The sequence below is a fragment of the Lutjanus erythropterus genome, chromosome 19, assembly GCF_056507025.1.
Source record: "Lutjanus erythropterus isolate fLutEry1 chromosome 19, fLutEry1.hap2, whole genome shotgun sequence".
NCBI classification, from domain to species: Eukaryota; Metazoa; Chordata; class Actinopteri; order Lutjaniformes; family Lutjanidae; genus Lutjanus; species Lutjanus erythropterus.
In genome coordinates this window covers 32,274,640-32,301,950 of record NC_139335.1, presented here as the reverse complement: position 1 = coordinate 32,301,950, position 27,311 = coordinate 32,274,640, and the positions used below count along the sequence as shown (strand labels likewise).

Genomic DNA, 27,311 nt, shown 5'->3' with positions numbered 1-27,311 from the left:
CTAAATACACAAGGGAGGAGGGGTAATGAGGGACAGGTGAAACCAATCAGGGTGGGGCAGGCAATCACACAGGAGGGAAACACACAGGGGCAGGAAGGGGCAGAAGTAAAGTGCCTGAAACAAGAGACAAAAACTTAAAACAAGGAAAACATGACCTTAATGGAACCTCAGGGTGTAACAATCTTAATTGGTTTATGGTGCCAGTGGAAGGAGTTAAATCAAATTTTCTGCAGAGCTCGCCTAACACATGGCCTACTCCATCATCTGCTATTTAGTGCAATCAATCTTAGCAAAAAGCCATTAGACATTTCTATGTTGTCTGGGTGGGCTACACAAATTCCCAGAATTTTGTCTTGATAACCTAATAACTGACACTAGTTTGAGATCCATGCAGCCCTGGTGGTTTCCAAAGTCATAGTGCCACAAGGCACAGAGGTCCTCTGTGCTTTCTCACTTGGCAGGTAGCTCAGCAACATCATAAGTTGCTCCACTGGTTCCAGAGGCTGAGTTTGAGTCCTGGGTGATGCAGGATAACCATGCTACTGAATTCTCAGACGTTTTCCTCTTTTAAACGTTTCACAGCTCAACCACACCTGACTCAAATGAATAGATGATGAGGTGATCATTTGAATTCACTGCACTGGAAGTGAGGCCTCAGGTCTAAGGTTTGTAATTGAAGAAGTTGCTTTCACATCTCAAGGTCCAAACCAAGGTTTATTTCCTTTAGACACAGTTTACATTTGATTCTTTTAGTTTTGATTTCACATTGCAATTATCCAAGTGGACTAAAGAACTTTACATGTCATACCTATGTCCTGTCATCATCAACTACATGTCTGACATTGGCGTGTTTAAAGTTTGGCAGGTACCCTGACTTCAGACCAGATGTCAGATACACATCTGGTCCTGTCCCCATCTGCTCCCACAGCTCATTTTGTTTTGATGTGTTGTTTTTCCTCCTTCTGGCTCTGATGATATCCTGTGGTAATTTTCTGTAAATTGGTCCAAAAATCTGAACTGTCCAAAACTATGCTCACACTAGAAACAAACTGAACCATGGTTTAGTTTGATCTGGACCGAGACCACCTCTTTTTGCCAGATCAAAGTCCAACTTTTTGGTCCAAACAGTGGTTTGGGGGAGGTTTCACACCTGTAAGTTCGGTCCAGTTAAGCTGAAAAGTCTGGACCAAACAAAGTAGGTGTGAAAACGCCTTTATATAATTATGGTCTGGATAGCTCAGCTAACAGACCCTTGCTTTTTTTTTTCATTTGTCTACTGTAGCACCTGAAAAGAAATTTGTTTTTTTTAGTGCATTCACTATTATTTTTGTTTAGCATTTCATTCAGTAATGTGCAGTCATTTCCAGTTCATTCCAGTTCCAGGGGCAGAGTGAAATTGTCTGTGGTAAATGACTGCCAGTCAAGTAGTAGTAGAAGAAGTTTTCAGTTGTTAGACCGAGCCTTGTATTCTAAGAAGTGTGTGTGCCTGGGTGCATCGACAGCTTATAATGTGTTACCAATCGTGCCATTGAATAATAAAAGTGAACTTATTTTTACACCATGTCGTTGTAGTCTGAGTGGTGTAACATGACCACCACTTCCTTTTTTCAATGTCCCTCTCTTCCTCCTTCTTTTTCCTCTTCCTCTTTAATACACCTGTTGTGCAGCAGCTATAATTATGAGTTGTGTGTGTCTGGCCACCTGATGAATGTAAGTCCAATACTCACTCTCTTTTAGCTCTGTCTTTGGTCTCCACCAACTCCTGAGGGAAATATCTGCCTCTTTAGCTCTTAAATTCTCCAGCTTTGTTTCCTTCATGGATCCTTCATCAGAGCACAAAGGACGAGACAAGTCTAACTGTTCTGTGTCAGGTATGTTGTGATTCTAATGACAGTTTTCTCTGACCAATCAGTGGTCTGCAGTGTTTTTACTCTACCTTTTGTTTCGGATCAGCTTCTGTGGGACTTGTGTAGGAGATGAAACCAAAAAGCACATAATCTTTTGCCAGTGGAAATCCAGAAAACGACAGTTCCAAGAGAGCTGAATTGATCTGACCCGAGCTGAGCTGAGCTGTACCATGCAGTGGAAACCAGGCTTAAGTTCACCAGCTTGTCTCAGAGCTGTGTCTGTGTGCTGCTTGGTGCTGAGCAGGTTGTGCTCAGTTGCTTTTTTAGAGCTTTTTCTCTGAAAACATGTCAAACCTTTTGTACTTTTGCACTCCTACATAAAACTGCACAGCCTTTGCATCTATTTAAATAATAGTCACACTTGTAAATATTGCTTGTACGTTTTTGTTTTTTGTATGTGTTATTGCCTATTCTCTATTTTTCTGTTTATGCTGTTTTATCCAACAGTACTTGCTTTAGTCTCTATTTATATTTTAGTGCTATATTTGCTATTATGCACCAACATGTCACAGCAAATTCCTGGTAAGTGAAAACCTACTTGGCAACAAAGCTGTTTCTGATTCTGATTTGGAAAACAGACGTCTGAAGATGAGGATGACCATGAGAGCCGTGAGAGTCAATCAAAACAGTAAAGTTGTGGCCAAAAATGCAGTGATAATTTTATAGGAAACTATCAGTGTAGATGGTGAAGCACCTACTGCAATGTCACCAGAATTGCCAGATGCAACCAGCATAGATTTGCGCCAACATTAACATGACCTCCAGATGTGCTGTCTTGAGCTGAAACAAGATTTGAAACTGAAGCAGTTGTTGATCACTTGCAGCCCCAAGTGGCTGGTTAAGAAAAGCAAGAGGTTAGCTGTCAGTGGTCGTATAAAACAGAGCAGTCAAAAAATAGAATTACTGCCTTGCAGTTATTTGTCTCCACCAACCAGTCAAGTTACAGTTTACATCCATGTCTGTCCACACTCCTATAATGTCTGTAGTGAAGACTGGGAGGGAATTTATTTATTTTTTTGGCAAAATGGAAGTTCTTAAATGATATACAGTATGTCAATTTTGTGTAGTAAATGCTGAAACATGGCTTTTATCACATCGTGGTTGTTTTAATTAAATCTCCTTTATATTAATCAAGTAACTTGATAATTTGTCACTCCGTTTTTAATTTCACATCCATTTTTACCCCTCTATTCTTGACACAGAGGACTGATAGAGAGCTGAACATTATGATGCCATGGTGAAGTTGACCTTTGACCTTTTGGATATATTCATCATCTCATCATTTTATCCTATTAGACATTTGTGTGTAATTTTGTCATCAATCTTGAGTTGTAGCCGAGGTCAGTGAACATTTGTGTCAAGTTTAAAGAAATGCCCTCAGGCGTTCCTGAGATATCATGATCTGAGCTGAAAACATAATGCCTGTGGCCATAAAATCATAAAGGCATGAAAGTCATAAAAAAGGTTTTCAAAGAATTCTGAATCACAGTGGTCCTTCAGCATACAGTCAAGAAAATAGGCTGATTGCTACAGTCTTATTGAGATTATCTGTGGACAAACTGTAGGTCCAGTCATCACACACATAGGAGTGATTGTCTGAGTACTTCCTCTACTAAACCATCATACAAGTTAGTCCCTCAGCTTGTTAGATAAAGCCATAGAGACATTGTGAGCAGGATCTGAACCTGCACTCCAAGTGCCACGCCTTACCCACTCACATATGGTGATTATATATCTCTTTCGTGTCACTGATACAATCAAACTGTGCTTAAACTTCAAATGATCATGTGATTGATCTGGCATCGACACTAAAAGTGGACTAATGCAAGGCTAGCAGAGCTGCACAACAGCCTCAAGAGATAACAGCATTGTGGGAGAGAAAGTGAACTGTGTGTTAAGAGGAGTGGCACTTCATCTGCTTTGTTTGTTTTTCAGCCTGCTTGATTCAAGTTTGACATCTGGGATGTATTGAGAAATCTCTCTCTCAACTGCCAACATGTGGTAGAAATCAACGTGTGTGTGTGTGTGTGTGTGTGTGTGTGTGTGTGTGTGTGTGTGTGTGTGTGTGTGAGAGAGAGAGAGAGAGAGAGAGAGAGAGAGAGAGAGAGAATTTGAGTCTATCTGGCCGCTTGTGTGGTTTGTTTCTACACTGTTAAAAAAGTGATGCAAAATATCAAGGAAATGTAATGAAACAGATTTTTGACTTTTCTCAACTTTTGTCTGCTGTCTTTGACTTTACTAAGAGTTCTTCCAACTTTGATCTTCTGAGCAAGGTGGTTAAATTTGTATGTGCAATAAGTTTGGTGAGTTAACAAATACAATGCTGCTGGCATGTGTCTTTTCCTAAGAGTGTCTGTATTGCTTGTATATCTAAAAAGAAAAGAAAGAAATAACGTGATAATTTTTACCTATTTCAGCTACAGGCGGTCATGTTGACCACGCTGAAATTGCTGCTGTTATATTGTTACTTTTTGCACAGTTGGAGATGCATCTTGGTTGCTTAGCATTGACCGTTGCCTCTGTCAACAAAACTTGATATAAAGTTCAAATGATTTGAACTTTTAAAGTTCAACTCATTTTTTCCATAGGAAAGCATTGGGACAATGAGCGCAAAGTGTTTTTACTGCTGATCATGTGTTGGGACCTTAACACTTTTTGTCTCAGCATGTATAACTTACTGAATTTTTGTTTTAAAGCTCTCAGATTTTGAAACAAAGTACAAATAGCAATGTTTCCAACTTTTTTGGGGTTTTATTATGAATGTTAAAATAAGATGTTTATAATCTTATAAATATGTTTAACAGTTTCTCACTCTGAATAATTCTAGATTAATCTAAAATTTGAATCAGATCACTGATGGTTATCATTGCATATGCATATTGAGAAATACATAAATACATTAATTATTGTTATTACATTTAAAGAAGATCAACTAACAGAATAACTGCATCAATCTCTTAGTCTGGTATTTATCATGAGAGTCTGGAGGTCAAAGGTTAAAATGACAGCCTTTCTAGTTATGGAATTGTGGCACTTCTAGTGTAAATGAAAATATTCAAGTTGTTTACTTACTTACTTCTTGTGAGGCTAACAATGAAATTCTTGCTTCAATGTTATGTATTTCCAGCCCTGTTGCAGTTTACTTATTTTATTATTATTGATCTTTATTCTTTAAAAGTCACCAGAATGCAGGAACAAAGTCTCTGAAACTCAAATTTGTTGGTATTTTTGAGGTCTCAAGGTTTGCAAGTGTGCACTTTTGTTGTCCAGACACGTTTTTGTTAACTGGAAGTGGAAAAACAAGCTTTATTATCTGACTAAGATCAATGAAATCATCAATTGCAGGTTATCATTTTTATAGTGTGCTACATCCCCCGGCCTGATCGTGTGTGTGCACGCCTGTTTCTCTCCACTTGCATGTCAGTCAGCAGGACTGATTATCTGAGGCATGAGCAGCCCCCTCAAAGGAGGAAGCCACATCATATCCAAGCAACATCTGATCGGAAGATCTACCTCTGAAAACAGTCAGAAGAGGGCAGAACTGTCACAGCTGTGTGGATTTACTGTTAACATTACCCGTGACATTTCTACGCCCTGACATGCAGACTGGAATTACAGGTTTTTCAGCCTCATTGATTTTCATTTGGCTTGTAATTTCAGGGGTTCTGGCAGAATCAGTAGAGAACATGGAGGGAACTGCAGCTGCTTCTAAGGTAAGAGATGCAAAGCAAAGGATTTAGTAACATGATGTGTCTAATCCACTCTTTATTTCATGACATTTACCACACAGATGTCAGGTCCTTCTGCCCTGATGCTGTGATTCATTGTGAACTTTTATCAGTTGTCTATAAACTTATATTGACTATCAAGCCAAATTATTGGAACAGTGATTGTGTTTATTGTTGCTATTGTGGGAAATGTAAAAAAGTGCATTTACATGTAAATTCACCATGTGAAAAATGGCTATAATTCAACATTGTGTGCATTATTAGACATTAAAGCATTATCACAATTGTTTTTAGCTGTATGTCTTTTACAATCTATTTCTATAAATTGTTCTTAGAACCAGGTGTAACACTGCGAGCAACATAAAACTGAAATCAAATGTACACATTCTTGGCCAATAAAGCTAACTCTAATTCTTTAAAGGGACAGGTTGCCCTAAAATCAAAAACACACATTATCCCACAGCCTGTAGTGCTGTTCATCAGACTAGATAGTTTTGGTGTGTGCAGCAGAGTTTTGGAGATATCGGCCATAGTTGTCTGCCTTCTCTGCAACATAATGGGACTAAATGGCACAGCTTGTGGTGCTCAAAGCACAAAAAAAATGCATGTGAAAAAAATACAAAACTAGTGTCTCTTTCTAAAAATCATGACCTGATGACTTGAAATAATCCACACACCTTGTTGTGAGCAGTTTCATCTAGGAATTACTTTCTTTCTGCGACACAATATACCGGAACTACTTTCTTTCCACTAGAAAGAAACACATGACATATAAGGATTACTATCAATTTCAGTTACAACACACTAAAGTTGTTGAAAGCTTATTTCCTCCGGAAAGTAAAAACTACAAGAAAATATCATATTTCCACTAAAAACAAAGTAGCTCCTACTGCTCACAACAAGGCCTGTGGATTATCTTGAGTAGCTGGGTCACAATTTGTGGAAAGTAAAGCTGAACAATTCTGAAAAAAAAAATCTAATTGTGATTATTATGACTGATATTGCAACTGCGATTTGATTTGCAATATTAGAGGTAATGCTAAATGACTGGTGTGATTTCTTTCTTTTTTTTTTTTTTTCACAAATCTGTACGAAACAAAGTCTGCAGAATCTGATGTGAAGGTTAGGACATCTCTGCCCCACAACATTTTTTTTTAAAGGGAATTTTTTTTTTTTGACGCACGTTTTGCTTAGCTTTGCAAAGGTTGTAAATGTTGCTGTGCAAACATTGCACCTTCTGCAATTTGAAAATTGCAAAAATCCACTCTGTGATTTTGATAAAAGTTTTAATTGTACAGCCCAAGCGGAAAGAGACACCGGTTGGAATGTTCCAAATTCAAATTCAATTTTTGGTGCTTTGAGCAGCACAAACTGAGTACCATTTAGTCCCATTATACTGGAGAGAAGGCAGGCAAAAAAATCTAAATAGATAAACAGCACTACAGGCTACAGGAAAATTTTTTGATAATGATGATTTTGGGGTGAACTGTCTCTTTAAGGCCATGATGAACACATTTTTTAATCAGTTAACTGACACAAACATTTAGATGTAAATCCCTCACCCCTTCACTTTACTATAACTTTACACAGGTGGGCTGTGTGCTGTGGAGTACAGTAGGCTCTGAAGGCCTGTAGCATCATCATCTGTACACATATGAAATGCACATGCCAGCATGTTGGCCTGTGCATACAGCTTGCAACACAGATAATCCCTGATCATGTGACCTAAATTCCATACTTTGTTCACACGTTTAGTGCTTGGTCTGCCAAAAAGAAAGAAGGAATTTTGCTTCTGATCCTCTGACAAAACTTTTTGGGTTCAATTTAATGTTGCTGTTTCTGACAACTTTTTAATTTTACTCCTTACATTACTGCTTACATTTGAACACAAATATCTGTACTTTTTACTCTTTACATTTTAAAATCAGGCTTGTTACTTTGAGGGGAATTAATGATAATGTTTATTTTGCATCACTGCATGCTGCTTTCACTACATCAAAATGAATCAGTGCATAACACACTCAACACATGAAGCAAAAAAAGTAAGATGACAAAATAATTATGAAAGAGATTACAAGACAAAAAAGATGTAAACCTAACAAAAAAGTTGTAATGACATAACAAGACGCATGAAATGTGACAAGAAATAAAAGATGTTACAAGCTATAACAGATGTAAGAAAACGTAAAAGATGTAACAAGACACAAAAAATCTATCTCGCCTAAAATGTAACAACACAATAAAGACTTAACAAAATGCAAAAGACAAACATGGTAAAAAAGACGTAACAAGATGTAACAAGACTTAAAAGACGTAAGAAGATGCATGAAACATAACAAGACAAAAAAAGACGTAAACATGATGCAAAAAACACAAATGAGACAAAAAAAAAAAAAAATCTGTAACGAGACTTAAAAGACCTAACAAGACACATGAAATGTAACAAGACAAAAAAAAGACATAACATGACAAAACAGTAAAAGATGTAACAACATGAAAATAACATAAAAGATGAAAAAGATGTAACAGGATGAGAAACACATAACAAGATTAAAAACAACACAAAAGACAAAACAAGACCAAAAAAAAAACCAACAAAACATAAAAAGACATAAGATGAAAAGCAACGTAAAAGTAAAAGAGAGCATTTCAGAGCCTGTACTTTTTCACTTTTCATTGAGTAATGAAGTTCTACTAGAGTTTTTTGTTTTTTTTTACACCTCTGCACACCACAGCTTGACCAGACTCTTATTTCCTGTTGAGTCTTGACTCTGTTGGCTGTTGTTGATTCTTTGCAGAAAGCCGTCCATCAGTCCCAGACTCTGTGTGCTGGTGAACAGGACTATGTTCTCAAGAGGAAACAAGTGGTGCTGGAGTCACTCACCAACCTGGGAATCAACTGTACTGCAGTAAGACAAGAACCTCTCAAACTTCATTCTGTTTTTGTCTCTTTCTCTTTTATTTTTCTTGAGGAATGGGTCCTGTTTTCACAGATGTCCTCCTGTATGTCCATATGACGTGATGGCCTCTCTTCACATAACAACATTGTCTGTTTCCTCAGTGACATCTGAGCATTATAATGAGCGCTATTTCATAGTTTCTGTGAGGACTTTTAAGACAGGAACAGAGGAGACTCCACTTATCTTCAAGTTCTGTCATTTGGCATTCTGACAGTGAAAATTCTCTGTACTGCTGAATATTTTTCTCAGAGATGTCTGCCTCGTCCTTGTCTGTCTGTGCTGTGAGTCTCCATGTTGGTCTTGCACAGTATTGGACAGGCTGTCTGAGGGGCAGCCTATATGGCACATTATCACATTTTTTCCACTGGAAGAACATCCTAGAGGGCACATTATCATGTTTTGTCCACTGGAAGGGCACTTTAGACAGCACTTTACCACATTTTGTCCACTGGAAGGACACCTCACAGGGTATTTAATCATTGTTGTCCACTAGAAGGGCACTTTAGAAGCATTTTGTTCAGTGGAAGGGCACCCTAGAGGGGACTACAAAACGCTTTGTCACTGGAAGGGAAGTTTAGAGGGTAATTTATTATGTTTTATCTAGCATAGGTAGACCCAAGTGGTCACTTTTCAGGTGTTTTTTTCAGACACGGGCACCAAGGCAGGAGCAATTACCCCCCTTAAGTCCACCAGTGGTCCTGCCTCTGTTGCATTCAGTGATTAGAAGATGGTTACTACAGAGGAGGGAGAATCATTTGGGGCTATATAATAATGTTGAAACTGACTGAACAGCAGAGAAAAACAGAAAAGCTAATACACCTTCATGTTGTGACTTATTGATAACAATGATAACACAGTACCAATGTTAATAATGATAGTAACATCCGTCATCTTTCCAACCAGGAGTCAGTCCCCCACATCGCTCTGTTGGCATCAGGTGGGGGTCAGAGGGCAGCCGTGGGTCTGGTGGGCTCCCTCTATCAGATGGAACAAGATGCTCTGTTGGACACTCTGCTCTACATCGGAGGAGTTTCTGGGTCAACATGGTAACAGTAATCACATGCACACACATGAACATGAGTTTGTGCGCCAATGACAAAACGACAAGCTTGTGACAAGCTGCAGGTGCATTTGAAAAAAAAAAAAAGACTAATGACTGGATTTAAATGAAGAATATTATTATTATTACATTTTGAAGTTTTTACTTTACAGTTTTTCAGTTTTCAGAGGTGGCAAAAGTCCAGATGTGCTGATTCAGCTTTACTCATGTAAAAGTAAAAGTACACGCAAAGTTAACTGAATATGAACTTTTTTGACCTTTTTTGTTTCACCTTAATACATTTTTTAATCTTCTTACGTATTGTTTTCATCTTGTTATTTCATTTTCATCTTGTTAGGTCTTTTATGTTGTTTTTATCTTGTTGTGTCTTTTGATTGTGTTTTGTTGCATTGCTTTTGTCTCATTGTGTCTTTTAAGTTGTTTTCTTCTTGTTACTTTTAGTCTTGTTACATCTTTTTCATCTTATTATGTCTTTCATGTCATTTTCATCTGGCGTTATTCATTTTGTTCTACTGTTTTCTTCTTGTTACATCTTTTACATAGCTTTTGTCTCAATGTGCCTGTCGTGTGTGAAATGCACAATGAATCATCTTTACTGTGTTCGGGCTTGATGTTAGGAAGGCGGTGTGCAATAATGCAATAAAAATAATTTATAATTCCTCTCAGATTAATTAAAACTAAAGTAAGCCTGTTTTGAAAATTTAAGTAAGGAAGTAGATCAACTATATTTGTGTTAAAATGTAGGGAGTACAAGAAAAAACTTGTATAAAAAATAAATACTCAAGTAAAGTATTTGTAGTCAGTTACTTTCCACCTCTGTCTGTTTTAGTGTGAAGAGACTTGAGCAGAGACTCTTGCAGTAATGAGGAGGGAGGATGGTCCTGCACAAGAAACGTCCTAACACAAACTCATCAGTGAGGCAGCAGTTTGCATGGTGTTAACACATTACAAGTGATCAAACACTACGTTTGCATTAACACTGATCCATTTTGAAAGCCATAGTTGCAATTATCTTTTTAATCCTGTTATCTGGATTTGTAAGTCGTTTATCTCATTATCTTAATCAAGTTGAAAACAGATGTATTTTTTCTGTGATAACAAGAAGACCATCTGAAACATGGCTTGGTGATGTGGTAATTAGTTTGTAACATTATTCTTTTTGACTGTGTGTTATGAATTATAATATAGCTGTAAATTTACACAGCCACTTCAGATTTCCCTGCCCTCCAGAAAGCCTTTTACTGTCCTCCCAATTGTCCAGCTAATTTCCAATTTGAGTTGTCTGCATCTGTATAGCCTGTCACCATTAATTTAATGATGTTTTATTCCCTACTGTCAGCATTATAATATAATAATATAATACTCAGAAGATGATAATACTCAGTTTTTTTAACTTATGTGCACCTGTCCCTCTCCTTCAGGTCCATGTCCTCCGTGTACAGTGACCCACAGTGGAGCTCCAACATGGACGCAGCAGTGTCCAGGCTGTCCGGTCCTGGGGTGGAGCTGGAGGAGGCTCTGGCCTGGTTAGGAGAGAGGTCAAAGGAGGAGCACTTCTCTCTCACTGATATCTGGGGGGTCCTGACCTCTGCTGGGATCATGAAACAGGTACCAGACAGAACCAGTAACCACATTTTGTATCATGTATCCTTCAGCCAAAATCAGTTTAATTAAATTATATCCTGTGAAATAATACATCAGTTAGTAGCTACTTTTTTATTCCTCTTATTTTTTTATTATCATTTGTTTATGTTGTTGCTGTTGTTTTTTTGTTGCTTTTTTTTTAGTGGAGTGTAGTACATCTGTCCTTATATCATTGCACTGACTTACTGTGTCTAAGAGGATAGATTTGAAATCATAAACTAATAGTTTATGTTAGGAATAATTAATATGGAGATGAAGAACCACCGAACATGAAGCAGAGGCCTCAGCAAAGTGACTTGACACTGTTTAATGCACAACTACTAGTTGATTATCCTGCTTATACCATGGTCATTTGCCAACAGTGAGAAATTAAAGCATTCACAGATTTTTTGGCAAAACTTTTACACTTTGTAGGGAAGGTCTCTGCACACCTGAAATGTCTGACAGGTGCGTCGGAGGAAAAATCAACTTGAAGAAGAAATAGTAAAGACTCCCGCACACTGTCTCGCTTTCTAGAGATTTATTAAATATCCGACGTTTCGGTCCAAACGACCTTCATCAGGTATAGGACAGTGTGCGGGAGTCTTTACTGTTTCTTCTTCCAAACTTTTACACTTGAAATAAAAAGTTATGAAGTAAGAGCTTACTGTCCCTTTTTGCAACCAAACTCAGCTGCAGCTGATAACAAGTAACTCTGCTTCCTAACTAGAAGTGATACGAGTGAACAAACTTTCCCCTCTGTAGATGAGTAAATTCAGTGTCTGAATTATTTATTCATAACTATACTTGTAACTCACAAAAGTTCCTTTTTTTCCCAAATCCTGTCATTTTTGAGGATATTCATATAAAAAAAGCTTCTGTGGATCATATAAAAGGTGCTGCTTCTTTCCAGGCTTGTTAATTAGTCTCTCGTCCTCCCTTTGACTGCTGTGATGAGGAGAAACACAAACGTCAAGGACGTCACATCAATTTTAACCAGATAAAATGGAGGTGTGTGAAACTTTGCTGAAATAGAGCCAGGGTGAGAGGTTTTTCAAGCAGGTGACACGTTACTCAGCCTGTTGGCTGACACATGGAGCAGGTTAGGACGTCCTCATTTAGGAAAACTGAACCAACTCACTTGCTCGTTCTCATCTCCTCCAGTCAGGACGCGGTGTGAGCTTTGACAGCTGTCCTCTTTAATGTTGCTATGGTTACAAGTTGGGTAGCAGATGAATTTCTAACGGTGATTAAACTTGAGCCAAGCTATGCGTGTGTTAAATTGGTGGTCTTGGGCTTGAATGCATCTCTGATTTACTTGTACGTTACAAAACAGCAAGACCCCTCAGGTCATCTGGAACAGATTTCCTCAGTGTTCTCATGATCAAAACCGAGCAAAGTGAAGCAACGTTTAGTTTCTCTGCTCCCCACCTGTGGAACAAACTCTTCTGAAACTGTCAGATCATTTAAATCAGAGCTTAAAACATTATTGTTATGGCAGCTTTCCCATGAAGTAGACTCTGAATTGCCTTGTGTCTGAACAATGCTGTATAATAAACCTGCCTTTGCCTTTTATCAGATGGACTTACGACGTCTTTCAGATGAGGCCAGCAGAAACGTCTCCATACCTTACCCCATCTACTGTGCCATAGAGAAGCACTGCTTTTCAGAAGGACCTGTGGAAGGTGGACACATACACACACACACACACACACACACACACACACACACACACACACACACACACACACACACACACACACACACACACACACACACACACATATCCACATGTGACATCAGGACTCAGTGTGTACAGCAGTGTGAGTGAGTGAAATGTAAATTCGACTGTGTCTCTCAGGGAAATGGTTTGAGGTGAGCCCTCACCAGGCTGGTTTCACTGAGCTGGGTCTCTTCATTGAAACTTCTCTCCTGGGAAGCAAATTCCAGGGCGGAGAGCTGCTGGAGGAGAAGCCAGAGATGGACATGGTCAGACTACAAGGTGTGTGTTCACAGGCTCAGCAAGGTGTTTGATGGCAGCAGTGGAGTGGTAAGAACTGGAAGTGAACACCTGGAAATGAAGGCTGTAAATGAAGAAGTAATTGAGGCCACTTTTTCATGTTTTGTCCACTAGAAGGGCATTTAAGAGGACACTATATCCTGGTCTGTCCACTAGAAAATTGCTTCAGAGGGCTCTTTATCACATTTTGTCCACTAGAAGGGCACTGTAGAGGGCACATTATTACATTTTGTCCACTAGAAGGGCACTGTTGAGGGCACATTATTACATTTTGTCCACTAGAAGGGCACTGTAGAGGGCCCTTTGTCATGTTTTGTCCTTTAGGAGGGCACCTAGGAGGATACTTTACTACATTTTGTCCACTAGAAGGGCCCTTTGGAGGACACTTAATCATGGTTTGACCACTAGAAGGGTGCTTTAGAGGGCACATTACCATGATTTGTCTGGGCACTTAGAGTGCAGTTTACCACATTTTGTCCATATTTTTTCCACTAGAAGTCCACCAGAATTTTAACAAATTGGATTTAGTACTGATGAATACTGTCACACTGCATTTACAGACACATACTATTTTGTTTTTTGCCCTTATTCTGAAAAAGACAGCATCTATGCTATCTATACGGCTAATGAAAATGAATATTCCTCTGATATTCACGTTTACATCTGTGCACACTCCGATTATGGACAATGATTTTGGATCAAAATAGTATTAGTATAGTATAGTATTAGTATATTTCAGGTTGGACTTGTTTGGCCGTGCAAACACAACCTCCCTCTGTCATGTCTAGACACTGCTCCTAACAGCAGAATAATATCAGTGTATCCTACATGCCTTAATCAGAATATGCTCCATTCAGAATAATGTCTTATTCAGAATATCCAACTGGAATATGCTGTTTACACGACCTGTGTCAAATTCATAATATTGCCAATAATAGTGGAAAATTAGTGTGCATGTAATTGTAGTCAGTGTTGTGTTTTCAACCTGTTCTGTTGGGCCAAGAACACTAACAGAATGAGTAGGTTTAAAGGATTAGGGACACAGATGAGAGCACCTGGTCCACTAACTTTGTTGAATAGATTCTGATTGAAGTCTTGTTAAATCCTGGCTGGTGCATCTCCTCTTCTTAAAGGTGACCAACACAGAAAAACACTGTGGGTTCTGTTGACCGTGCATGCATAGAAATCCCCACTGTCAAACTGTGTGTGTCTGTGTTTGTGTTGAAACCGTGCAGGTGTTCTTGGGTGTGCCTTGGCTCATGAGGAGATTGTCAGAGAGTTCATCCCTCCCTGGCTGAATGGTAATCCCAATTTGACATTTTCACCTTCTCCAAATGTATTTGTAGAAGCTGCAGGGATAAGGGATCTTTTGTTGAGGTGGAGAAGTCGTCACAACTTCATGGTTACATTCCTGCTGTGTGTGTGTGGGTGTGTGTGTGTGTGTGTTTCAGTGCCAGGGCATATAGACGGTGCTGCTGAAGAGTACGTCCGTGTATATGGTGCCCTTGAAAAACTAGTAGGCCTGACCAGAAGCACCATTAAGGATCCTACAGCTTTATCTGACCTGGACAAGCTGCAGAAAATACTAGAAGGTGATGATGATGATTGTGGTTTGATTTTTCTTGTTGATGGTGAGGCTAATATGGTATTAAAGGCCTTGTGCCATTCACTTTTGGTGGAATGAATATGTGGTGTATCTCTAATAACAAGTAGAGGGCGCCATTATTGAAACACCAGCAGTCATTCCCAGAGACTGCGTTCAGCAGATATAGAGGAAATTGTGGAAATTTAAGGTTTATATCTGCAGTACACCTTTTATAAAACATTGAAAATGTGTATATTGTTTTACTGATGAGAGGAAAAAACTATTCATTCATTCAATCATTCATTCGGCCTAAATGCACTTATTTTGTATCATTTAGTACATTTCCTATACTGTATTAAAAAGATACAAGACAAAAAAGATGTAAGACTGAGAGATGTAACAAGACAAAAATGTAACATGATGAAAATGACATCAAAAGGCATAACAAGACAAATATGTATATAAAATATGTTACAAGACAAAAAAGATGAAAATGGCATGAAAGACGTAACAAAGCAAACACAACAGGCCTAACAAGACCAAATAAAGACATAATGATGAAAACATTGTAAAACATGTAAAAGATGCAAAAATGATGTAAAAAGGCAAGTGTAGACAAAAAAAGGCATGAAAGACATAAAAGACAAAAACAATGGAACAACAAAAATGTCGTAAAAGACAAAAATAACGTAAATGACAACGAGGTAGGACGACTTTTTACTTTTATACTTTTTCATATGTACTGCAGTAAATTATTTGTAAATCTACTTGAGAACAGAATGTATGAACTTTTGCCACCTCTGATTCTCACTGAACCAAATTGAACTTTGAGTGTTTTTCTTGAGTTTTTGAACTTGAAGGAACATGTGTTTTGGAGGACCTGAGGACTTTGTCTTGTCTGAAAGTTTTTTTTTCAACAACATGATCCTGCTCAGATGACCTCTCACCAGCTTTATTCATTAAATCCAATTATTCTGGTAGCTGCAAATTAATTCACAAGATTGTTGCTGCTGATACTCAGAAAGGAATGTCACCAGTGTTTCAATTCTCCTCCTCATTCAACTGTTTGTGCCTGTCATGATTTAATGAAAAGCAAATGTCTGATTCAAAATGCCACAGTGTACATGAGGTTCTTATCTTTTGCAGACAAAGTAAATCAGACTGAGTCTGCCTGGCAGGAGTCAAAGAGTTCGGAGGAAAGAAAAAGTCTTTCTCAGCAGTGGAGTGTGGAGCTACTGGCGGCTGTACAGACCTGGAGCCAGACGCTGGAAGAGGGAGCTTTCAAAACACACGGTCAGTGTTTGGCCCATCATCAGCCAGGCTGCTCACGGCTGCAGACAAATAGACTGATTTGTGTTGAAATGAGACGTGAACATGTTTGTGCTTTTTTTCCTCCCCTCCAGTCTCTCTGCTCACTAAACAGGTCCTCCCTCTGATCGTGAAGTGGGAGTGGGGAACTACTGCAAACTTCCTCTACCAATACCAAGGTGAGAAGACACACAAAAGCAATAGTAAAAAAAAGTAAATGACAAAAAACCCATACCTCTGTTTGAGTTTTTAAATCTACAATGATGTTGTAGATGTAGCAGCCAATAATGTAATAAATACCTTTAATGTAATAAATGATGTGGTAATTTTTCTATTCTTAATGTAATAGGAGATGATGATGTAATAATTGGGCAATTATTAAATCACCACACAGCCTGCTGAACCAGTAATGATAAAATTAACTTTTTGTGCATAATGCAAACATGAAAATCATTTCAAATGTAGTAACTGGAGCACATAATGTGTTGATACACATATATCATTAATTTTGGGTTGTATTTATTATTCATATAGTTCAAACTTAAAATCAGACTTCCATAACACTTGTGGCCCTATCTTACACCTGATGCAAAGCGGCTGCACTAGTGGTGCATATGGCATTGCTATCTTATGCTGGCACAGTTGTCATTTTTGCCACATCTGCAGTATAGCAAATGAACTTGCGCCTAATCTGTGCAGCCAAGATGAAGGCAAAACGAAGGCATGGCCAGGCGCTTTCGTTCTTCCACTTCTCGAACCAGGGGATCTGTCTCCTCGCATTGAAAATCTTTTTTTCTTTGTTTCCTCCTGGTAAATCTGCCGTCATACTGCCAACGCCTGCGCTCCTGGTGCACTTGCCTCTCAAAGCTGATGAGAGCTGATTGATTTATTGCATGTTCAACCTAAACTTACCTATGAATTAATTAAGGCACTTGTGCACAGCTGATAGGTGTATCCCGCTGTGTACTGCTGGCACAAGCGGCAGCTCAGTGCAGGATACCCCTGCAATACTAGCGCAAGACTGAAAAGGTAGATTTGAACACACCTTGAATAAATAAAATTAAATTAATATGCTTTCAACTTGTGCTGTAGATCAGTATAAGATAGGGCCTTACTATTCTTTCTCAGATCCTGACTCATCTTAACCTGAATTTTAGTCCTAACTCTGAGTAACATGTTAATGTCAAAAGCAACTTTTTTTTGAGCAGCTATTTAAAATAAGCAACAGTAATGTAGTGTCATGGATGTGTGACACTTTATAGCAATAATTAAAACTTCAATAGAGGGATATAAGAACCTATTGTTACATTTGTTCTATGATTTAAACCCAGTGAATAATGTAATCACCAGTCAATGATGTAATAACTTATGACATTATTGGTTCAAGAATTTTATGACAGTACTGACCAGTTATTATATTAGTGACCTTCATACTGAGAGGTAAAAATTCTTATATTAATATCAGTTATTACATTAATGGTAGTTATTACATTATCAGCTGCTACAACCACTCTAAGAGGTATATATAAAGTACAGACACAGAAATTCTGCCCATGCAACACAACAATGAAGTAAGTAAGTTTAAAGTTTGGTTGAATCGACAAATTCTAAAGTCGTGTTGCCGGGCAGATGCCAGCATTCCTACTTGCCTCAGATCGAAAGAGAGATTCCACCTGATAGACGCCGGGATGCTCATTAATGTCGCCTACCCATCATTCCTGGGAGACAAGAGAGACATCGACCTCATCATCGCCCCAGAGTACAGCGCAGGAAACATGTTCGAGGTACTTCAAAGTGTGTGAGTGTGTGTTTCAGTCTGCCTGAAGCTTTGATTACCTGCAGTACAGTACCAGAGATGGGAAGTAATGAAGTACAAATACTTAGTTACTTTGCTTAAGAAGATTTTCAGGTATCTGTAATTGAGTATTTATTTTTCTGGCAACTTTTTACTTTTACTCCTTACATTTTAACACAAATACACAAATATCTATGCTTACTACTCCTTATATTTCATTTTTTTTCCTTACAGGCTTTTTACCTACTTAGTTTGAATACATCTGATGAGAATTATTAATTATTTTTATTTTGCATCATTGTGTCCTGTCTTTCCAACATCAAGACTGATTTCAATCTAAATGGACGGGACACATAGAAAAGATGATTCCTCAGTGTATCCATTATTGTATGCATTTCCTTCTTGACAGACCTAACAGTACAAAAAAGATGTAAGACAAAAAAAAAAAAAAAAAAAAAAAAACACAAATGAGACAACAAGATGTAATAGATTTAACAAGACATAAAAGATGTAAGAAAATTCTAAAACATTTAAGACAAAAGAGACGTAACAAGAAGTAAAAGGTGTAACAAAATGTAAAAGATGTATGTATGTATATAAATAGGATTTCAACCTATTTAATATACAGTCTATGGCTCCAATTTGCTATTTGCACTACACTACTTATTTTCTATGTACAATTGCTCCTGTAAGAAGAAGTGGTATCACTGGCAGTGGTTTATGGGATGAGAAGTACCTTCACTCTTAAAATGATGACGGACACAGTCTTGTATCTTTGCTTTTTTCTCAGTTTTGCAGTCTCTTTTTTTATGATCATGATTCATCCTGTAGTTGGTTGGTTTGGTTCCAGGCTTAAAACTCTTCATAACATGGAAAATTCATTTCTGGAACTGTAGCCGTTGGAAAAAGTGGGCAGTCACTGTTGAGCTCTGTAGAAAACTGGAGCAGAGTGCACTCAGAGGAGTCCTAACCTGTTTGTTTGAAGTGTTGAGTGACGCCGCTGACGTACACGTATTGGCTGACAGTTTACCATTAATCATATCTGTGGATTACCTGAAGCCACACATCTCTTTTGTTACTGTTCTCCGCTCTTTTGCGACGAAAGAAGACCAGAAACTGGGTTTTATTTTATCATTTGATGTGCAAAATGTGACACCGCAGCCTTTGACACTAATATCTATTCACTTTTCAACTGGGTACTGCCATTCCTACAGTGTTTCCACCCAAAAGGGGGTGTGGTCACTTTGATGGCAGGAAAGTGCCTGCTGTCATTTATGGAAGGCTATTTATTTTACTGGACTAAATGCAACCAACCTATGATTCATTTTAGCTGATTTAAAGCCTCTGTAAACCCAAACCATGTGATTTAGGGTTAGTCTTAGAAAATCAGATTTAATGCAAAGTTGAAATGTTGTCATCTAAGTTTTTGTGCATTTTCCTGTATTGAGTTTGAATTGGGAGTTTGTGCTGAAGATTTATAACAAAAATTACACGGTACTTCCACAAATCAATCATAAAAAATCCATGTCAGTTGTTATGTGGGTGCAGCTGCTCTCTGAGTCTGAGCCAACTCAACAACATTATATCACTCCTTTAACACACACACAGTGATTCAACCTGCCACCCAGATCAGTATCGGTTTAAGTGTACACTATATTTAGAACTTTTCCCCTGCTTTACTTTGCTTTACTGGCGGGGAGCTGAAGCTGCGGTCTGCTCTCTTCACAGCCTCAAAACTCCACTGAGAAAACTAGTCATTTTCCCTCACAGGACACAGGAGCTGCTGGTCTACCACTCCCTCCATCTGCAGCAAGTGACGTTAGTCCAGACCTGAACAAATGTGTTAAAACTCCATGGACACACTTAAGTCAAACGATAACACAAACTAACTAAGGCTGGTATATGATGTCATAAATTTAAGAAACCAATCCTGTTAATCCAAGGGGTGTAGCTATACATATCATTTGTGGGGATGCCCAACCCACAGGAGAAGTTGGATGTAGCTATTTACTGTGATTAGTTAGGAAAAAAGAGGAGAAGCCAGGTGCAGTTAGACCCAAGGTACAGGTACAGGTAGAAGTAGGGGTGTGGAAAGGGTGGGGTCTGTTTGCATATGCATGAATTCTTGAATACTAAATGAAGGCAAAGTGTAGAGCTGTATGACTTTTTAACAAGGTATTTTTACTTGTTGCACATCATTTTATAGTGTTTAAAACATGACTGGTGGTGGACTTTAAGGTCCTGACTCGTTCCAGAGCACAAAGCTGTGAAAAGAACCAGTCTGGACCAACACTCACCCTCTGCTCTCTGCACAGACCCTGACTCTGGCCAGAGACTACGCAGCCGAGGTGAAGAAGCCTTTCCCAGAGATAGACGAGAAAATCCTGGAGGACAGAGACTGGCCGAAGGACTGCTATGTGTTCGAGGGAAAAGGGAAGGAGCCCACGATCGTTTATATGCCGCTCTTCAACAGAAACAACAGCAGAGGTCTGCTGCACCCACACATGCACATTTTTATACTGACCTTTCTTCTCAGAAACAGAACTGCTCCGTGGGCAACAAATAAAACTGTGATTTTTCGATAGCTACAACTTTATATATATGTTATGGTACAAAAATTCATCATTCAAATTCATTCATCTTTGACTATATATTTATATTAACCTAATCATGCCACGTGTTCCATTCATGGTTCTATCTTTTGCACACACACAAATGCCCTTTTGTGTCTGTATGAGAGACACTTGTAAACTTTAATGCAAGCCCACTGGAATCAGGTGACATAGTACAAAGAGTGAGAAAGTCTGCATATGGAGGAGGTGGGTGGACAGATGGGTCAAACAAACACAGGACTTTCACCCAGGAGGCTTTGTGCCCCATATAAACGTCAGCACTATCTAGCACTTATGTTACCAGCATTACTCTTGTAACTCTGCATCAACTTTGATAATGGATTAATTGTTTTGAGCCATTTTTTTATTTAAAAAAAGTCCTAACTCTCTGATTTCAGCTCCTTAAATGTGAGTATTTTCTGGTTTCTTTACTCCTCTCTGACAGTAAACTGGATATTTTTGACTTTTGACTTTGATCAACATTTTCACCATTTTCCGACCATTTCATGGATGAAACAACTAATTGACCAATGGAGAAAATAATCTGCAGATTAATTGAGGATGTCTTTGATAATCTTTATTACAGGAATGTCTTGAGAAATAACTGACGAGATAACTGATTGGACTGTGACAGGATTAATTAATTGATTAATTGCTCTTAGTCCTTTTTTAATTTAAAGAAAGACAAAATTCTCTGATTTCAGCTTCTTAGATTTGAATATTGTCTGGTTTCTTTCATCCAAATCTGTATGTTGCATAGATCATCCACCTGTCACCCACCTGAACTTATTATTTTCTCCAATTTTGAGACCTGTACCTCTGCCCTTCTCTGAAGGCTGTATTACCTTTTAAAGGAGAAGTGTGTGATATCCAGCGGCATCTAGTGTTCAAACCTTAGATTGCAACTAAGAGGATTTACCCTGACACCGCCCCTCTCTAACCAAGAGTACAGTGGCCATCAGCGGACAAAATGGCGAGCGAAAGCTATCTCACAACAAACTACAATTATGTGTGTAGGATGAATTACCTTTCCAGCAGAAAACAGGCAACCTCGGTGTCACTGTGAAAAGGTTTGTCCTCCATCAGCGATTTCCATCGTGTAAACGCTATGCTGATGTTGATTCGTGTTTTTGCCGTTTCCTGTCATGCTTGCGTTTACTTTCTTCGCGTCTCCGCTTCTTGGATGACGGGGATTCACTGTCCGCTGCTTTTTGTTCTGGTACAGTGTATGTATGATCCTCCATTTGTCAAAACTGTGCCAGTCAAGGTTCACAACGCTAAATGGTCTGCCAGCAATCACCCGCGTCTATCCTCCCCGTCTATTTCCGTGTTTACACTGCGGCGTCTACGTAAGGTCGCCATGGACTTCTCAAGACTCACTGTTAGTGCAGTTTGTCTGCTCTGCGCTGCCGTAGACGGCGCAGGATGATGATCTCAGTAAATCGACCCGACAGTATGTAACTAGAAATGGCTATTTCTAAAGTAACGGGAACATATAGATTATGAGTTTACGTTGATTGATAATAGTAAATAACATACTTATATATAATATATCTCATTTATGTGCATAAATTCCTGTAATTATTACACACTGGTCCTTTAAATGATGTCAAGCAGTACAAGTTCCCAGGTGATTTCTTCATTGAGTGTTGTACTGATGTCTGAGTGTTTGCTTTAACAAATTACTAGTGATTAGAGAGGCTGCCTTCAGCTTCATTTCTATCTGCTGCAACAAATATGTGGGACGTTCAAGCAGCAAAACTAAAAACTATAGTTATAAACTTAACATGACAATGGAAACTCTCCAAAGGACGTGGAATTAAATAATCAAAGAAGTTGTGCTGCTGCCTGGACTGCAGTTCTGTCCCAGGAGATTTACTCACACACTAACACAGCGTCTGTGTCCATGCATCACCAAGACGTAGACTTTTGTTTCCAGCATAAACTCTCTGGGTGTTAACAGTTCACTGGATCAGCAGTTCAACTTTGGAGTGCAACAGTCACTGACAAGTTACAAAAGTATTATAGTAATATAGGGTAAGGTAACTTTTGATGGCAAGTAGTAAGTAAATTAATATTACTACTATTTGAAGGAGCAGTAAGTAAAAAGTAACAGTTGCTGAGTAACACTGAGTTGTTCATCACTGTAAGTTACATAACGTTACGTGTGTCACATAACGTGTCATACTTATTGTAACCCTAACCATGATGCTTTCCTCAACATAACTAAGTATTTTTGTCAAACCTGAGCCAAACTGCGATCGTTTCACAACATTAAGTATGTGTTAAGAAGGCTTTCTGCCAATAAATCCCTTTAAACTTACACACTGTACTTTTAAGTTTGTATCATTATTTGCATTCATCACAAAGGACCAGTGAATTTGTTGATGTCATGTAAACACAACCTGCCACCCATCTGTCTAATACGCTGTATAACATATATTATATTTTACAAATAAAAAATGAACAATCAGCTTATTACATAATAATAAACCCATGTCATGGAAAACTGGACTGATGTTCATACCAGAAACCACAAACCTCAACATGAGCTCAAGACAAACCAACACAACACCTGCAGTATAAGCAGCCAGCGTAGAAAATACATGAACTATTGCCATGGCAACAAACAAAGCTTTGAATCATTTGGTACAGTCCCACGTATTGCACACACCTTTGGACGCAAACCCTGGTGTCCAGTCTGATTTGCAGGCAGCTTCTTGCAGGCCATAAAATAATCTATATCTGGCCTGCAGGCTCTAGTTGAATACGTCTGCAGTAAAGTTTACCACGTGCATGTGTATGAGACAGCGAGGCTGACAAAATAACTGCCTCTGAATGGGAATGGGCTGTGATACAAGCTGCTGGGAGTCTAAACAGATGTTGACTGTCTTCTGTAGATGCAGAGGAGTGCAAAGCAAAGATGGAGGAGTTCTCCACCTTCCAGCGTCCCTTCAGCCAGGAGAAGATTGAGGCCGTGTTGGAGATAGCGAAAGCCAACATGAAGAACAACAAGGAAATTCTTGTGAGGGAGATTAACAAGGCTGCTCTCCGCCGACAGAACAGGTAGGGACGGGCGCGCGCGTGTGTGTGTGTGTGTGTGTGCGGGGGGGTGAGATGTTAAGTGAGGCACAAGGAGACATAAAAGAATCAGAGACGATCTTAAAGTCATGTCAGTGTAGGTCAAAGCTGAACCTCGCATGTCTCTACAGCATGTTATCTCTGAGCTCACTGTGTGTCTGAGGAAAGCATCTGTGTGAAAGGAGATAAAAAAGGATTTAAGAGTGTAATATCAGTGTGTCAGTGTGTGTCAGTGTGTGTGTGTACTGGTGAGAGATAGAGAGAGATGTGGAAAAACTGACTTATCAGAAATCTAACATGTCCTCCTCTCTCTCCTTCTCTCTCTTCCACAAAGGTGCCAGAGCTCTGAATCTTGTCTTTTTGGTATGATGTGAACTCAGATCTGTGGTTTCATCATGAATCTGAGTCAGACGTAGACTTCACTGTATCTGAGTGTAAGGAGCAGAGGCAGAGAAAACACAGTACAACACACCCAATTCATGTCATGTCAACTGTATATACTTATATCTGATGAAACAGTTGTGTTATGTCTTTGGATTGACACTCTACATCAGCCCCTCCAGGAAGCACAACAATTAATGCAAATGCAGCCAATATGCATGAATTCTGCATGATCTTGAAATTTGAACATCATCATCATTGTAATTTCCTGACTCAATGTTTTATTATTTACTATTTTGTTGTATTTTTATTTCTTTTTTTAAATTTGGTCACAGGTACTGGAGAGGTTTATCGTTGTTATTGACATTTATCAATGCTCTGTGCACTTCTCTATATATATATTTTTTTTTATAATTTTGTGCTCTTGTTGAGTTTGAGTTCCAAAAAGATTTAGCTTTTTTTGTGAATTCATTTACATTTTGCAAATAAACACCTAAAGACATTGCAACATGTATCACATTTTTTTTTAGAAAAGCATCAGTAAAAGATGTGACAGTATGTGTCTTCTTTCAGTTTTTATGCGTCTGCATTATGTTAATGGTTGTCCATCCATCCATATATTTCAAGATCACACCATAAGTTTCCCATTGAATTATTTTACTTGGAGTGGCAATGGGAATCGGAGAGGATGGGATGGGTGGAGGGGGAGAGGGATAAGAGGGGTTGGTGGGAAAGAAGGTCACTTGTCGAGCTGAGTGGTTAGGAACCTGGGGGATCAAGACTCAGGAAAATGGGGGAAATGTCTCGGCCAGGTTTGGCGCATTGTCCCCTGTGGCTCCTATGGAAGAAGGACAGACAGAAAGAAGAGTTAATGATTAATAATGGAAGTATTAGCTGAACATACGTGCCTTGAGGTGGAACCAGAGTGTGTGGCAGAGACCTGGGTGGATGTAGGGAAGGTGAGGATGATCCTGGGACGGATGCGGTAGAAGTTGTGACCGACTGGTTAGAGGACCACTGACCTGGTTGTCAAAGTGTGTGATACCTGCTGAGACAGAAAACAGGGTCATGAAAACTAAGACAGACATGAGAGGGTAGGATGTGCACACAGAGGTCTGCACAGGTGACTGAAATGAGAAGGTGTGGATGTCTGATTAGCAGGACGCAGGTGATTGGATTTGTGGGAGATACAGGTGTTTTGAATTAGCAAAGTACGTGATTGTAATCTGAGGGTGGTGTGGTCTAGTGCCTGAACCTCAGTTTTAAACTGATATACTCTGAAATGATTTCCTTAAAAAGTTGGGTATTTTTCTGATTTAGTTTTTTGTTGAGCTGTGTATCATGTGCTGGATGTGTGATGAATTATGGGCACTTAAGCTGGTGACTCTGTACATATGAGAAGCAGCCTGAGGAAGAGCCTGGAGCTCAAAACGTCACACAAATAAAGCAAAATAATTACCTTAAATGGGAGCTTTTTAGAGTGTGGATCTTTCTTTCTCTGTTCAGGTATTTTAATAATCCAGCACCCATCCCATGGATGGATGTTCATTTCATTTTCATATTTTAATGTCCATTCATCTATCTCTTTCTTGTGAGCATGATATCTCAGGAATGCCTTGAGGGAAATTCTTTAAACTTGGCCCACATGTACACTCAGGCTCCAGAATGAACTGATTTGATTTTGGTGGTCAAAGGTCATTGTCACCTCAAGTGACCTCAACTGTGACCTCAAGTGATGTTTCAAAAACACCCCGAGGGCGAGTTCCTGAAATTTGGTACAAATGGCCACTTGGGCTCGTCTGACATACCAGATGGTTTGTCACACAGAACCATCTGGGAAGTCATTCTCAGGAACTGTGTGGAAAAGGGCAGGCACTTCACAAGCCAATCATAGCCCAGTATGCAACTTCAGAAGTGTGATATGAAAACCTCAGTGAAGTAAAAGTGCCCAGGAGCTGTTAAACTTTTGAAATGAAAAACACAGTATTTCAACATAAAGAAGGGAAATAATCCTCAAATTTTTGTTTTTATTTCACTATAGTTGGCACCAGATTACACAGCTCTTTAAAGGAACTATCAAAGGAAGAGAAGGGTTGATTTGCAGAAACAGATGTCTCCATTTTTCTAACATTTATTTTCCTAATTCATGTTTTGTTGTGCACTCCAAGAAATATCAATCAAACAGGTGTTGAGTTGTTTTATTATGTCTCCTTTTTATTTGCACAAATCATGTTTTCTTCTTATTGTGCACTCATGGGAATATTAATCAAACTAGTGTTGCTTCATTTGAAGACTGGTGTTTATCTGTGTTTGCAAATGATATCCTCAAGTCTTACCCAAGGTTATTAATCATCACTAAAGTAAAAAAATACAGTTAGCTGTGGAAAAATATTTCAGTAACTGAAATCAAAATAAATACTTATTTACTCACCAAACAAATGAAATTATACAGGAAATGTCTTTTCAAGCTTGAGGAGTCATTGGTGTCTATGTTTATGTTGTTCCATACACCATAAACATAAATGTGTTAGCACTACTCAGATTAAGTTAACAGAACTACTACTAACTAAATATAGTGCTAAATTAATCTCTTAAAATATTTGTTTTATTATGAGTTTAATAAACACAAAAGAAAGAAACTTGTACTAGCAGTCAATATATTTAAGCTAGCAGAACCTCTAAACAAAAGTTTGTTAATTAATGTGAGCATTTGGGTTTACAGTATGACGACGACGACGATTATGATGATGATGATGATGATGATGATGATGATGATGATGATAGATGAAAATGTGCACTAAAGACTAAAGAATAAACTCGAGGGGTCTCAGCTGTCCTTACTTGAACATATGATTTTAATACAGACATATACCATAAGCTTCAAGATACAATAGAAAAGCTCAGTTTTATTCTGTGTGTCTCAGCTCATACAGAACATGAATCATCAGGACATTAGGATGCTACATGTCACAAAAGCTGTTAAGATTTTATCTAAAGCTCAAGATATCTGTAGCTCCAGACAGGCTGGCAACATGAGACCAGACATGAAACATTTTAATCTGAAGGACACTGAGGCCTCTCAGGTCAACATGTCAGTAAGAATAATAATAATAACAATAATAACTAATACTGAAATGAATTAAAGCTAAGCTAAAAGAAAACATTTTTAAACAATAGAAAACTAAACTGAAATGAAGCCACTCTGGAAACTAAGTGAAACAAAACTGAACTGAAAACAAAAATTAAAAGCA

General features: G+C 38.6%; 1 protein-coding gene across 2 annotated transcripts; it reads left to right on the top strand.

Annotated features, from left to right (window-relative positions):
* Positions 1-1,691: 1,691 nt before the first annotated feature.
* LOC146310159 (cytosolic phospholipase A2 gamma-like) lies at positions 1,692-24,473 on the top strand. Of its 2 annotated transcripts, XM_084745100.1 has the most exons (15): positions 1,692-1,710; positions 5,568-5,620; positions 8,434-8,544; positions 9,499-9,641; positions 11,077-11,263; positions 12,858-12,963; positions 13,140-13,280; positions 14,534-14,599; positions 14,750-14,890; positions 16,030-16,176; positions 16,287-16,370; positions 17,821-17,975; positions 20,302-20,473; positions 23,499-23,664; positions 24,014-24,473. In XM_084745100.1, the coding sequence occupies exons 2-15, from the start codon at positions 5,594-5,596 to the stop codon at positions 24,051-24,053; spliced, it is 1,686 nt and encodes a 561-aa protein (XP_084601226.1). In that variant the 5' UTR covers positions 1,692-1,710; positions 5,568-5,593; the 3' UTR covers positions 24,054-24,473. The 2 variants fall into 2 exon arrangements, with proteins under 2 accessions (XP_084601226.1, XP_084601225.1); XM_084745099.1 differs by lacking the exon at positions 1,692-1,710 and having other exon boundaries at positions 5,316-5,620.
* Positions 24,474-27,311: the final 2,838 nt, after the last annotated feature.

Coding starts and splice junctions, on each gene's coding strand:
- LOC146310159 (XM_084745099.1), top strand. CDS start 5,507: ATGCAGACTGGAATTACAGGTTTTTCAGCCTCATTGATTTTCATTTGG. Junction 5,621..8,433: donor GAACTGCAGCTGCTTCTAAG/GTAAGAGATGCA, acceptor GATTCTTTGCAG/AAAGCCGTCCATCAGTCCCA. Junction 16,177..16,286: donor GGGAGCTTTCAAAACACACG/GTCAGTGTTTGG, acceptor CCTCCCCTCCAG/TCTCTCTGCTCACTAAACAG.